Source organism: Pangasianodon hypophthalmus, chromosome 25 (genome assembly GCF_027358585.1).
Source record: "Pangasianodon hypophthalmus isolate fPanHyp1 chromosome 25, fPanHyp1.pri, whole genome shotgun sequence".
NCBI classification, from domain to species: Eukaryota; Metazoa; Chordata; class Actinopteri; order Siluriformes; family Pangasiidae; genus Pangasianodon; species Pangasianodon hypophthalmus.
In genome coordinates, this window is record NC_069734.1 from 9,362,464 (window position 1) to 9,378,420 (window position 15,957).

The 15,957-nt window shown below is 37.9% G+C and overlaps 1 protein-coding gene across 1 annotated transcript; it reads right to left on the bottom strand.

The window, feature by feature from the left end:
- Window positions 1-17: 17 nt before the first annotated feature.
- LOC128317457 (paired amphipathic helix protein Sin3a-like) lies at window positions 18-5,095 on the bottom strand. Its single transcript, XM_053229405.1, has 5 exons — window positions 4,793-5,095; window positions 3,566-3,776; window positions 3,150-3,329; window positions 2,919-3,025; window positions 18-1,921 (listed from the first exon to the last, which is right to left on the bottom strand). The coding sequence occupies exons 2-5, from the start codon at window positions 3,743-3,745 to the stop codon at window positions 1,687-1,689; spliced, it is 702 nt and encodes a 233-aa protein (XP_053085380.1). The 5' UTR covers window positions 3,746-3,776; window positions 4,793-5,095; the 3' UTR covers window positions 18-1,686.
- Between the last annotated feature and the right edge of the window lie 10,862 nt (window positions 5,096-15,957).

Genomic DNA, 15,957 nt, shown 5'->3' on the forward strand with positions numbered 1-15,957 from the left:
ATAAACAAACACACAGATGTTGTTCACATTTATTAAGTTGAAAATTAAGCAGTTATGAATGCAATCACATCCAGGGACACAGGAAGGTGTTTTACACTGGAGGTGCTTCAATTTTAAGCAGCATACGTGAGGTGAGCTATGACTTAACACAAAAATAACAGTCAAATCATGATATATACCATAGCACAGTTCAATTATCAAAGCTGTTGATTAATTTTCTATAACAGCATGACCCTAACAATAGTTACAACTACAACATAAATGATAGGTTTATACTGATGCGCTCATTCTAATGCATTATCTTTCCTATAGTAACACCTCATTCAGATAATCTAAGAAAAGAAATGTGTTGTTATTTAACAAAGTAAAGTGTATAAAAGTTGACATGTGACGTTTTTGGTGAGGAGACATTTATTTAACATTCAGTGAAGGAGTCTCCAGTGCAACTTTCCCAACACAGAGGTTAGTTCCTGTTATTCATTATTTTATAGTAGCTATAAATAGTTGTTCTCTCACCAGGATCTCCATTATTATGTCTCTTGAAATTAATGAGACACACATTAACACACACATACAAAAAAAAAAAACGCAGCTTCTCATGTTGCTGAGAAACCAGAAAGTGTAAACTCCTCTGTCCTGTACACTTGGGTCTTATAGATATTGTACAAAAAGTGCAATGTGTTGTTCATTAATAAATAAAAAAATTTTAATCATTGGTAAATAGGTGTTGTATAAGAGGAAGACTATCTCCAACATACAAATGAAAAAAACACTCAGAATACTCAGTTTCAAAGTCAATTTCTCATATATATATATATATATATACACAAAATTAAGATAGATAGATAGATAGATAGATAGATATAACCCTGAGGGTACAACACCCCTGCTTCCCACACCTTTGGTCACATCATAATAGATGTTAAAGACTATGTGCAAAATATTTGTAGAAAGAACACACAGAGCCAGCCACAGCTAAACAAAGTTGAAGTAAGAGCTAGTCCTATAGTCCTATATTAAACAATGCCCACAATTTTGATACGATAACAAATTACCCCGTAACAATAAATAATACCTTCAGACACCCTAGATCATCATTCATTCATTTATTTATCCTCAGTAAGTGCTTTATCCTGGTCAGAGTCGTGGTGGATCTGGAGCCTATCCCAGGATCACTGGTGTGAGGCAGGAATACAGCCTGGATGGGAAGCAAATCCATCGCAGGGCCTCATACAGTAACACATTCACACGCTCATTTACACCTACAGGAAATTTAGAGTCACCAAATCACCACCTGTATGTTTTTGGGAACTTTAAGAAAACCAGAGAACCCAGTGGAAACCCACAGAGATACCAAAACAGAGAGAACCTAGACAAAGAAAGAGCTGAGGTTATTGCTATGCTGACATTTAAGCACTCAGGAAGAACGGAGGCTTTACTCGATTTTTGAAGGTTGTAAGAGAATTTGTAAGTGATCAAGATTTTGCTATTTATTTCACAGAGGAATAAGTGAACAGAGCTGTTGACTTAGAATCATGTGCATTACTAGGTGCCACTTTCTTGTAGATTGCAATCATTGATACGACACACAAGCCCTTATTCCATATAGGTAATAAATAAATAAATACATAAACACAGAAATAGAACTATCCAAAGAATCTCAGCATATTGTATTTCAATTTCAATTTACATTTCATGACTATGTTTTAACAGCCTTGTCATGGTGCGTAATGGGGATGTTCTGTACTGAAACACCATGTGGCGTGATGTGATGGATCTGGCCTGGCCTACGTTCACCATGTCGTTAGTCTGCACTTCTATCTTGTAGCCGGGGGGAAGGAAGGTATTAAAGCCCATGATGAGGTCTGGATGGCCCTTAAATAGCTGCGACACTCTGTTAATCACGCCTGGTGTATCGATGCTGGAAACACACAGAGACACATGATACACATCAATAACCAGTAAGTACTTTGGCATGTAATTGCACAGTAATTACTTAATGAGTGCTTGCTGTAAAACATGGCACAAACGCATTATTAATAATAAATTGTGATTATACTGATATTAAATATGCGCACACGCAGGAATAAAACACAACACGATGTGCTGTTACAAGAAAATAATCAACGGTAGGGCTGTGTGATACGATCTGACGTGAAGCAGAATTACTGTCACCACCACAACAGTTGAATATTTTCCAATAATAGCATTGGCTGAAGTTTTTTATTCCTCTTATACCACAGCAAGCTGCCAATGCTAACAATTATTTATAAATTAAAGAACAAAACATTGTACATTTTATTCTTTTATGGTTATGTTTCATGGTGGGAAACCTCCAAAAAAAAAAGTTAGCCATTGTTCTCACTTAAAATATATCAGCTACAAACAGTCATTCCCTCAGCAGCCTCTCTTATTTCCTCTTTCTTGAAGTTAAGCAGATCGACTTTACAAGTGTTGGAAAAATTACAGCTTTACCTCGGACTGCTACAGTAGTGCTGACCCTGGAAATTCATTACAAAAATGCTAAATAAACATCATTTCACTGCTTCACCATATCAGTGTTTACACATGTTTTTAATCTGTGGAGGGTCTGCCCTGCATTTCCCAGGGTAAGACGTTAATATAGAAACAATAATGTATTAGAACGAGTACATTAATATGCAGTTTTCCCTGCAGACAGAACTACTGTCAGACCTGTGCTGTTATAGAAAATTCATCAACACCTTCCAGCCAATCAGAATGGAGAATTCAATATGCAAAGGTGTTGTGGTACTGACCAGTCTGCACACTCACAATAATCTTCCCAAAATGATTTACTTATTAAAAAACATGTTGCACATATGTAAATTTAAGGTGATTTTACAGAAAATAAACTTGAAACCAGATCTTTACTAACAGCACAGTCAATACAATCTGACCTTTGAGATTTGAATTCTTTCATTATATCCAGGAAGTCGTTGTAAACTTGAGGCTGATTCCCGAATTGGAGCTTCACTTGATCCAGGTAGGAAAGAGCGTCTTCCACCTGCCGGCATCCAAACACAACAGAGCAATCACAATCTACTCTCAATCAGCAGTTAATGTATATAATGTACAATCGTGTTGGCAGAAACACCTCAGTGAAGTCTACATATGGACTGAAGTCGTACCTTGAGCCTCTGGAACTGCTGCTGGCCTGGTGTTGGAGCAGAAGCAGGCGGGGCATGAGAGTGACCCTGACCCACGGCGGCTCCTGTAGGCTGGACCACGGGGCCGTGATGATGTGCGCCGGCGTGGACTGCAGGACTGTCGCTGTGTCCATGTCCTCCCGAGCTCTGAGCCAAGGGCACCTGAAAGGGAAAATGGTGGGAGGAAAAAACAAAAACAATGTAACAGCCTGTTTAATGAGCACTAATACTCTATGTTTTGCTTAACTGAACAAATACTGCAATCATTTGTTGCAGATAATGGAGATGACTAAACATTACAGTAAAGATTTTCAAATAAGCCAATTAACTGTTCAGGCTGCATTTAATCCGAGCGTTATCTATTTAAAGCTGACATGCAGACAGCATCCATCACGTACCTGAAAGGTCTGAGGGACCTGAGAGTACTGCACACCAGCAGCGGGCTGCATGTTCTCTGAGGCAGCCCCGTAGACTGAAGATCCAGCGGCAACAACACGGTGATGAAAGCTTTCCGTGCCTCCGGGGAGCCGCCGCTGAGACCCAAACGCTGTTTCCTGATCGTCCGAGCGCCGCTTCATTGTGTACTCATACTCCACAGCTCAGTGGAATCTAAAACAGTGAAGAGTGGATCGGAGTGGATTTATGAGAAGAAGAACAAAGAGTCATGAGACACTAGAGTCTGATGATACTGATGATGCTCACAGACACACACACACACACCTCTCCTCACTGACACACTCACAGCTCCATGTCAAGCAGAAGTGTTTAAACCCCCGGCTCTCAACTTTCTTTAATGAGGAACCTGAACTCCGGACGTGAAAAGAGGCCAAACTTTTAGAAAAAGTTTGCATAGTTGTACACAGAGTTTGATTTCTTTTTCCTCCCTTCCCTCCTCTCTCTCTCTGTGCGCGCGCTGTGTGTGTGTGTGTGTGTGTGTGTTACAGGCCTGTGACTGAGACAGCTGGCAACCATTACACACCACACAGCTAGCTAGCTAACCCTGAAATGTGGACATTACAGTATAAATAGACACAAAAAACAGAATTAAACCAATGAAACAAACCAGGAACGTAAATATAAATAAATATCTTAACCTTTCAGAGAATTCACCCGGGTTCTCATTAGCTAGCTATGCTAGTGCATTCAATTCGCTAATATATTGACAGCATATATATTAGCTAATATATTAAATTACATTTCAGAGAATAAAATATTAAATAAAATCCGGTTAACTAGCCAGCCCAGCTTGCTAAGTGCATAGCAAATGTTAGCTAGCTAGCAAGGTTGTTAACGTGGATAACTCACTGGACGAGCAACGAAACAGCATTACAGCGACTCTCTGCATGTTTGTAAACTATTCTGATAAATATTAACATTATTACTTCTGTGTTAGGCTCGCTAACTAGCTGCTCATGCAAACTGATAGATTAGCAAGGTGTCTCAACTCATCTATAGTGCAGTTGGTTTTTGCTTTCACGAGAATACATAATCTCATTTTAAACCATAAATGGACAAAATACCGGATGTTAAATCAGTCCGCGATTTATATAGCTAGGATGCTAATGTGCTACTCATATGCTTTAGCTAGTTAGCAGGCTAGTTAGTAAATACATCAGAAAACTCACCTCGACCGCAGACAACAAAGTCTCCTCGATAAGTTCGGGTCTAGTCACTCCAGATTTATTTTGGGGGAAAAAAAATCGCTCAAAGCTTCAGTACTGTAAAGTCGTGTTAATGAGGGGAAATTTAATCAGCCTCCATCCAAGGCGCCAGAGCTCCAGGAACATGCTAGTGTGCTAATTGGCTCAAATCGGGAAAACAACCTCAGAACGATTTTTCATCAAGAGGGCGTGGCTTTGATCACGGTAACGCCCATTACACAATCTTATTGGTCAATCCACTGACGCTTCCCGCCTAATCTCCTCGAGTAAACGCCCACCGGCCAATATGATTGACTGGTTTAGCGACCAACATTATCTTATTGGTTCTTAAATGAATCACATCAAATTTGCGTTATCTCTTTGAAGAAATAAACACAGCTGCAGATGTTCAAAACATCTGTATTATGAAAATTTGTGTGTCCTCTTCATCTTTAAATAGATCCTAACAGGCCTAGAAAAATATAAGTACTTGTTGCACACGGTTGCATTTTCAGGTTGCGGGATATCAGTAAACAAATAAACAAACACACAGATGTTGTTCACATTTATTAAGTTGAAAATTAAGCAGTTATGAATGCAATCACATCCAGGGACACAGGAAGGTGTTTTACACTGGAGGTGCTTCAATTTTAAGCAGCATACGTGAGGTGAGCTATGACTTAACACAAAAATAACAGTCAAATCATGATATATACCATAGCACAGTTCAATTATCAAAGCTGTTGATTAATTTTCTATAACAGCATGACCCTAACAATAGTTACAACTACAACATAAATGATAGGTTTATACTGATGCGCTCATTCTAATGCATTATCTTTCCTATAGTAACACCTCATTCAGATAATCTAAGAAAAGAAATGTGTTGTTATTTAACAAAGAAAAGTGTATAAAAGTTGACATGTGACGTTTTTGGTAAGGAGACGTTTATTTAACATTCAGTGACGGAGGCTCCAGTGCAACTTTCCCAACACAGAGGTTAGTTCCTGTTATTCATTATTTTATAGTAGCTATAAATAGTTGTTCTCTCACCAGGATCTCCATTATTATGTCTCTTGAAATTAATGAGACACACATTAACACACACACACACAAAAAAAATTCTGTTATATGAAGTGGGCTGCATGTTCTCTGAGGCAGCCCCGTAGACGGAAGATCCAGTGGGAACAACACGGTGATGAAAGCTTTCCGTGCCTCCGTGGAGCCGCCGCTGAGACCCAAACGCTGTTTCCTGATCGTCCGAGCGCCGCTTCATTGTGTACTCATACTCCACAGCTCAGTGGAATCTAAAACAGTGAAGAGTGGATCGGAGTGGATTTATGAGAAGAAGAACAAAGAGTCATGAGACACTACAGACTGATGATACAGCAGAAACATAGTATCATGATACCTGAAGACATTCACGGCTTACAATATGCGTCATATTTCCTGATAATATAATGATACTGGAGAATGATACCGGCATAAGATACATCTATCAATCAGCTACTTGTTACTATGTAGATATAATGTAAGTGATCATTACTCTTTATTACTTTGTAGCTGGTTTTAATAAAGTATGCAAGTAGGTAATGGTGATACACATAATGCCACATAATGCCCTTTAAAAGGTAGAATTTAAAAACTAGAGACATCTATAAAATATACTGAATGGCTAATGATGAATGAATGTGATACAGAGCACTGGCACCCAATACTAGCCTCAAACGCTCAGATTTGTCATTTTAGGATCCAATCAGACTTATTTTAAGCCTTGAACATGTGTACTGTTCCCTGACATGGTACAGATTGTGTACATCAATGTAAGACTCAACCTCTGTACAGGTGCATGATTGGTTCTCCAGACTGGTCACATGATCCAAACATGCAACCATTTTGCAAGAAAATTCCTATAGAAAGTTTTGCATGTCCATGGGTCTGATCATACTCCTGCTTTTTGAAGAAAATAAATAATAACATGTAATAACTGCAGTTAGCTAGTTAACTAGCTTACTAACTAGCTAGTGACCAAGCTATTTAGTAAACTCAACAGAAAACTCACCTCGACTGCAGACAACAAATTCTCCTCGTTAAATTTATGTCTAGTCACTCCAGATTTATTTAGGAAAGAAATTGTTCAAAACTGTAATACTGATCAGAAAAACAAACCTCAGAATGACTTTTTAATGAGGGGCGTGGTTTTTGCCATGGCAACGCCCATCACACAGTCTGATTGGTTAATCTAGTGATGCTTAATCAATCCCAAATAAACGCCCAGCAACCAGTGTGACTGACTGGTTTAGGGACCAACATTATCTTATTGTTTCTTAAATGAATCACATCAAATTTGTGTGTTACTTTATTTATTTATTTTTTCTGCTTGAAGAAGGAATCACAGCTGCAGATGCTCAAAACGTCTGTATTATGAACATTTGCGTTTCCATTTGACGGTTGCATTTTGGGGTTGTATAATGTCAATGAACAAAAACAAACAAACAAACAAACAAATGAGACATTATTTGCATTTATTAACTTGTAAATTAATTGTACAGCCATTTATGCAATTACATCATAGAATTGTTAAAGACTATGTGCAAGATATTTGTAGGAAGAACAGACAGAGCCACAGCTTATGGAGCGCTCAACAAGTGATGGCCACAATTTCGATACAATAACAAATCACTCCAATAAATAAAGCATCATTCCAAGATCAGTATGAATTCATTCATTCATTCATCCATTCATTCATGTGGTGGAGCCAGAGCCTGTCCTTGGGAACACTGGGCGCAAGGCAGGAATACACCCGGGATTGGATGTCAGTCTATCATAGGGCACCACGCACACATATGCTCACACACTCATTCGTCACACACTCATCATTGGCAAACTAGAGTCACCAGTTCAACTTCTGGCATGTTTTTGGGAGGTGAGCAGTAACTGGAGGGCACTTAGACAGAGAAAGGGCTGGGGGGATTATTACACTGACATTCAAGCACTTCGAAGATCTGAGTTTTCAGTCATTTTTTTTGAAGGTTGTAAGAGGATTTATTAAGTGAACAAGATGTTTTGCAGAGACACAAGTGAAAAGAGTTGTAGAATTAGAATCAGGTGTATTACTAGGTGCTGCATTTTCCATACCGCTTATCCTTCACAGGGTTGCAGGGGAGCCTGGAGCCTCTCCCAGGGGACTCGGGGTACAAGGTGGGGGACACCCTCCTTGCCAACGTATCACAGGGCACAATCACACACACATTCACACACTGTGGACAATTCGGAAATGCCTATAACACATGTCTTTGGACAGGTGGAGGGAAACAGAGTACCAAGATGAAACCCCCAAAGCATGGGGTGAACATCTGTGCAAACAGGGCGGAGGCAGGATTCAAGCCCCAACCCCAGATGTGTGAGGCAAGCATGCTACCCACTATGCCACCGTGGCCCCACCACGTGACTTCATATAAGTAATAAATAAACAAATACATAAAAACAGATGTAGGACTTTCCAAAGAATCTGTGCATATTGTAGTTCAATTTCGATTTATATTTCATTAATACTTTTTAGCAGCCATATTGAAGAGTTGTATTTTATCAATGTAAGATGCATTCTTCATCATTAACAGCTTCATCTTTTCCAGTGGCTGTGGATCATGGCAGAAATACACCCTGGATGGGAAGCCAAGCTATCACCGGACATGCTTATTCACACCTATGGACAACTTTGAGTGGCTAATCCAACTACTGGCATATTTTTTGGGAGGTGGGAGGAAACCGGAAATCTTAACACAGACACTAGACATTGCTCAAGATTGGACCCCAGACCCTGGTGCTGTGAGCCACCAACACTGTCTGTTGTGCAACGTGCCTCATGTAGTTATTATTATTTAATTATCTGGTGACCTGCGATGGACTGGTGTCCCATTAACGATGTATTCCCACCTCAGTGTTTCTGGGATAGGCTCCGGATCCTCCATGACCCTAAGCAGGATGAAGCATTTACTGAAAATGAGTGGGAGAGTGATTATTATTATTATTACTTTTTAATTTATTTACACATTAAATACAAAATTTGATTGCATGGGATCAAAGCAAACTGAGCTAACATTTTCTCTTTCAGGTCAACACTTTCAGCACTGAATGAATCATGCATTGAATTGATTGCTGCTAAACACAGAATCCCACCCTAGTTTTTAATATGATCATTACTGTACACCCCGGGGAGTGGAAAATGATTTACTTCTGCAGAGTTCTAATGGAGCTTCACCAGCAGATGGAGATAAAGTGCAAAAGCAATGATTGTCGCTTCCCTCATCATAGTGAAATGGGCACAGCTGGGCACAGCTGGTTAAGCAGACATTTTTGGCAAGTGACACTATAATTTGTTATTTCAATATTGTAAACATAACTCCATGAGCCATGACCATTTTTTTCTGTTTAATTGTTTAAGTGGGACTATAATTACATTTTCTCAGCAGGAATTTTCCCATTCCGTTGTTATTTTCTGTTGAAAATATTGTGTGTCTAAAACAAATTGTTATATTGTATTGCCTTATCATAATTTTACATATAAGTGTAATATGGCATTAGTAAAGTGCTTTTATACTTTGTCTAATGAGTCATATAATGAGTCTAATTTAGAACTGGTACTGTGTGGGCCACAGTTTAAAATGTGTTGTATGTAATTTTTTTTGTTAAAATTGAAAGCATTATCATTCAGTCGAAAAATAACTCTAATGTACTGATTCAGACTCTTTATAAAAGGATGTTAAACCTGGAAGACACCACAGATACATACAGTGTCATGTGTGGTACAAACAAACAAACAAACAAACAAATAAATAAATAAATTTGAACTCTACACGGCCAAAAAGACAATAAATACTGGTTTTCACAAGTGGCAATAGCTCAGATATTTAAAGCAATTCACAACTGACGAAGAGATTGCTAGTTTCTAGTCTGCTAATTAGCTAGCTGGCTACCAAAATTATAGCCAGCCAACTTACCCTTGCGTGGAATTTACAGCTAGTTGACGCTACCCTGCTGTGGAGATGATTTTGCTAGCTAACTAATGTTAGCCAATGCAGGCACCAATACATATATTCAGCCTCACTCCTGGGATGATTTTTATAATCAGTAATGATTATGGTAATGTTCACATGATGTAATGTTCATTTCCAGATTTCGTCCCCCTCCGTCCTGTCCGATGAGCTGCACGTGGTGCAGTTGTCCACGACTAACTTCAGGCTAACCTGTAGACATGACTGCATTTTTATTTTCAAACTACCACTCTTGTCCAAAGCCACCTTTTTTTTTTTAACTCTTATAGATAAAGGTGAAGTCTCTTCTGCCAAAATATGCATTTTACTTGGAAATATGTCATGTTGCACAATAAAAATGTGCACTCAATTTTCTGTTTCATTACAGTTGAACACCAAAGTGCAATCTCAATTTACGCACAAAAATTCATTCATTCATCTTCAGTAACAGCTTTATCTTGTTCAGGGTCATGGTGGAGCAGGAGGCATTCCCAGGAAAACTGGGAGTGAAATGAGAATACACCCTGGATGGGATGCCAGTCCATCACTGAGCACCATGCTCACACACTTTCACACACTCTTTTAGACCTAGGAGCAATTTAAGGTTGTCAATCCACCTAGCATGTCTTTAAGAGGTGTTCTCCACTGAGCCTTCTCACAAACATAATAACATTTCCATTAAAAATCCAAGGCCCCAGCCATTTCAATATATTGTCAAGTACCGCTGCCTACACTCAAAGTGCCAACTCATATACTGTATGACTATGTGTATATGAAAAAAAACCTAGAATACAACAATTTTCACTTGGGCGACAGTTTATTAGGTGTATATTTAATGAACACGCAACTTGTAGGTTAATAAGGTTAGCAAATCAAATGTATCCATCTTAAATACTGCTTCTGTCTTAGATGCTATACAATTAGCAAAATCAATATCAGATATGCCTCAAATGCTATACTCTATTTTTAGAAAACACTCTGCTTGACATCCTTGGATTTTTGTGGAGAGGTGAAATGAACATTTTTGCACTAAATGACAAATTATCCAACAGTATCTCATATCACTGAACTGAACTGTCTCCAAAGCAACAACCGGCAGTTTTAAAATCTAAAATGTCCACACTAAGCTGCTAATTTGTCTGAGGTGAAGCAGCAGTTTCTGACCCAACCGTTTTATTATTATTATTATTATTATTATTATTATTATTATTAATTAATTAATTAATCTATGCACAGCAGTAACAGGAGATGTATTATGCTAGAGCCAGCAAATTATAATGAAGGCTAATTAATTGCCTACCATGCTCTCACTTTTAGCAGCAGGCTATTCTTTAGCCAACTGGCAGGAATGTTGGTTATTTAGCTTCCTAGTTAACTCACAGCCAATAGCAGCAAAGTCCAATGAGCTGTGTCAGACTGAAAAATTTATGTTTTTTTCTCGTTGAATGGATTTTGTTGTTGAATGGATTTTCTTCTTGTTTCAGATTATTTAAGCTGCATGTGTGCTTTTAGTTTACTCACTAAATGCCAGTTCATATTTAGCCTGTTTACTAGAAAACTAGCAAACCACAAGAAACTCAATATGACTCAATAAAGAAGTTTTTTATTTGATCAAATTATACATTATGTCATTTTTAGATAAAATAAACATGTACTGTATATTGTATTACTTCAAATTGATTTAAATTCTTATCAGGTACAGACAGGTGACAATTTAAATAAGAATCTGAGTACACCACTGAGGGATGAAACACCATTCTTTCAAAATATATTCCTTCAATTGTCAGAAAATTGTCAAAGGTCTTTTAGTCCAAAATCTCCATCAAGTGTTCAGGTTAGGTTGAGATCAGGTTGGCTGTGAGGGCCATAGCATATGATTTACACAATTTTCATCCTCATCAAACCCATCAGTGAAGCCTCATGCACTGAGGATGAGGATACTTTCATCCTGGAAGATACCACTCCCATCAGTATAGAAATGTTTCAGCGTAGGATAAAGGAGATCAGTCAGAATAACTTTGTACTGATTTTTGTACAGTGACGCTGACCAATCAGAGGCCACCCTGACCACTCATTCTGTCTCTGAATAGGAAATTTATTCACATTCTATATACTCATTGTTTTTGCAGAGCAAGACAACTTGAGCAAGACAACACTTTAAAATAAAATGTAAAAAAAAAAAAATTGGCCATATTTCCCAATTGATTCTCCTGATTCACTTTAAATAAAAATGATTCCTTGGTGACTCAGGCATAACTGCTGTCATAAGGATGCGGGCCATAAACTTGCACTAGGCCATAAACTTGCACTAAACCATAAACCTGCACTAGGAAATATCTTATTTTATGTTATGTTTGAACAACACAACTTCTTATTGCTACTCTCCCTGCCTGCTGCTAATGCAGTTAAGAAAGAGCAAAATAGGTATGTCATATTGATACCAGGATTTGTAGCAACTACTAATTTCCTTATGTACATTATCAAATGCATTAACTGTAAATACAATTGAGACAGTTAATGTGAAAAAGAACACATTCTTAGGCTGATAGGATTTTTATTGTCTCTGAAATTACCATGGGACGACACGGTGGTGCAGCGGGTAGCATTGCTGCCTCATAGCTCCAGGGACTCTTGTTCGATCCTGAGCTTGGGTTACCGGCTGTGCGAAGTTTCACATGTTCCCCAAGTGTCTAAGTGGGTTTTCGCCAGGTTCTCTGTTTTCCCTGTGGGTAGGTGGATTAGCATTTCTAGAAATTGCCCCTGAGAGTTGATGAATGTGTGTGTGTTTGTGCATGGTGGCTTGTGATGGATTCATGTCCAGTGTTTCTGGGATAGGTTCCATATCCACTATGACCCTGATCAGGTCAGGATGACAATCATTACAGTATCATATTACCATTATGTATAATTTTTCTGTGCCTTAAATGCCTTAAAACTGATATTACATTTACAAACACGTATGTAAAATAAAGGTAAAAGTCATTTTAAACACAAATGTCCTTGATAAAAAACTGTGTGCCTACTTCAGATAAGTCAGAACTTAAAACATTAATTATCACTTTCATGCTTCATCCATGTGGCCTTGTCAGATTGCTTTCATTACCTGTACACAGTTTGATTTGACAACCACAACCAGTACACTTCATTTGGCAGTTACTGAATATGAATGATTTACTTTCCTCTGTTCAGACTTCACATATTGGCGTAAAGTGCTCTCCAGTGGGTTGAGCAATGTTGAATTCCCCAATGTTGAGTTCCAGTTTTGCTCCGTTGCATCTCTGATGTTCTTCAACTGTTTCATGTTCTTCCATTTCTGCTTTCTCTCTGCTTAACTGAACATATGCCTACTGCTGCTTGTTATTAACTTTCTTTATTGTGCGCCTGATCCAATCCCATTTTCAATGTTATGTTATGTTATGTTCTGTAAAGCTGCTTTGAAACAATGTTCATTGTTAAAAGCACTATACAATTAAAATTTAACTGAATTGAATTGAATGTTTCAATTTGTTTTTGGTTTGCACTTTTTAATGCATATTCATTTCTTATTTTTTGGTTAGTGTTAAGGTTGTTTACTGGGCAATTATATATGAGGCATTTAGATTTGTTACTGTGTTTCAATACTGCAGAGTAAGATGGATTTAATATATTAATCCTTTTATGTTTTGGTCTTTGTTTGGAGCTCCATATTTATCTCAGCATTGAAAAACAAGATTGCTGGAATACATAAAAACACCACGTGTACACATTTGTGCTTAGTAATGTGCAACTGCGAATTAAAATAGAGTATTTAAATTACAATAAAATTGAAATAAAATTTGAAAAATTTAACAACGATACACTGGAGTGTCACCTTATTTCTATTTCTTAATTTTTCAAATTTAATTTCTACTCAGATAAATAAATAAATACTTTCAGAACTCAGAAAACAGCATTTTCAACAGAAAGTTGCATCATCCAAATTTTTTTGGAAGATCATAGGAAGAAGAAAAGTAAATTCTTTTTCCCCACTTTATTTTCAGTTATATTGTGCTATTGACTAATGGGGTCAAATTAGTTTGAAATTACAACTCAGTTACCTAAATAAAAGATTGGAAGTAAATTTGTGATTTAAAAAAAAACAAAAAACATTTTTATGCATTTATAAGAATGTCATTAATGCACCTATTCCATTAGCATGGATTTAATAACATTTTGTGTAGTTTCTAATTCTATCCAACAAATTCAACCCTGTTCATTTAAGAGCAAAATGCAGCCATTGTCAGCAAAGAAACCTTGTAAAAAAGTGAGATTGTTGACTGAGATGGTTTGCCACACTTTTTGAATGGTTGAATGAATGTTTTCTTAGATTTGATGTTGAAATTCCACTGTGAGTCAAAACAAACCAATACAAATTTGACCCTATTAAATGGTAAAGCATAAAGGTGAAATGAGTGTATTGTGCAAGTGACCTTTACATGCTGACTGTCACATCGATCCTCAGTTCCCATTCAGTCAGATATAGCTACTTTGAAATGCTGCTTTGAGAGCTCGGAAACCTGATGTGAAATTTAAAACAAACTAAGTAAAGAATCAAAATTATTGACGTAATACTCAAGAAAGAAGCTTAGAAGCAGTAGAATCTGTCAAAGAAGGGCAAATATCAAGACATCAGGAAGCTTTAATAAACAAAAAAAATTCAAGTGAGATCACAGGAGAAGCGAACCGTTAAAAGAAATATGTGGGCTGGTAAGAGAGCAGCCAAGAATGTCCTCATACCCTCTGGTTACTCGCATGGCTTGGACAGGAGTTCAAGGGTGGAGGAGGAAACATGTTCGCTCCTTTCAATGTGATTTTTGCTCCTGTTGAGAGACTCTTGTTTCTCTCCAGTTGTTCTCTGCACTTTGCCCACTTTGTGAGTGGAAGTCCCCATACACCAGGCTGTGAACTTGCACAAGGGCCATGTGAGGTGAAGCTGTAGTGCTGGGTGAGAGGACAGGTGGACAGTGTGATGAATGGTGAAAGCGGATGATAAATGCTGAATCTTGACCGGTAAGTCAGGCAAAAATGAGTCGGGCATGATAAGCACCCTGCTTAGACTGCTAGGTCCCTGGGTCGGTGTATTCCTTGTCAGCTAGAGCTGATAATCCCACATTTTCCATGACAAACCCTCAGTATTTTTCATAGTGATGGAGAGTGTTAGGTTATCGACTGAGTGTGCTTATATAATATGTACAATTTAGATTTCATTATGTCTTTTGGACAGTTTAGCTTGGCAACGCAGTGTGAGAGAGAGAGAGAGAGAGAGAGAGAGAATGAGAGAGAGTGAGAGAAAGCTGACAAACAAAGCAGCATACTAAGTCAGACTTTTCCAATGTTGCGTTTGAAGCCAAGCCACAGTGTGATGCCTCCATTATCATCCTGGGTAATCGGATCTCTGTCATCATCACCGGACTCTGAAAAATGGCCCATTGTATCAGGCCTGACTCTCCTATTTCCTCCAGTGTAGCTCTTTTCTGTAAATGAGCCCATTCTAAGTGTGATGTATAACAATGTCCTTCCCAGCTGGACAGATCTGAATGAAATTGCTGTTTCTTTTATTCTTCCAAAGACTTAATCGCTCAGAAATATTAAAAGCTACCTATGCCAATTAATAAGAATACACATCTGGAGACACTAGTGAGAAAGTTTGACTTAAGTAATGGTCGAAATGTTGTGTGTGTGTGTGTGTGTGTGTTTGAAATTTCTTAGTACGTCCAATGCTTCATGACGTCAGAGGTCAAGTAGGAATGGCGATTGAAAAACCAACAGATAAAGTACTGTTGTGACAGGATAAGATTTCCAGACATGTTTCTCTTAAGTAATATTGCTTGAGGATATCTGTAATAATTATGATTGATTGAATTTGTATCGATCATATACAAATCAATGGTTGTCACACTAAATTCCATGTGTAATACATACACCTCCTTTTGATTGTTTTGACCTTTATTATAATGTTTGAAAGGCTTGTGACTGCACAAGTTGAGCTTGATCATTAGTAGGTCACATGACCATAACGTGTTTAGGCTATACCTGTGCTAGGAACTCATTAACTTCCCTAAAATCCCCAGAAGCATCATTTCTCTTACAAGTCCTTAT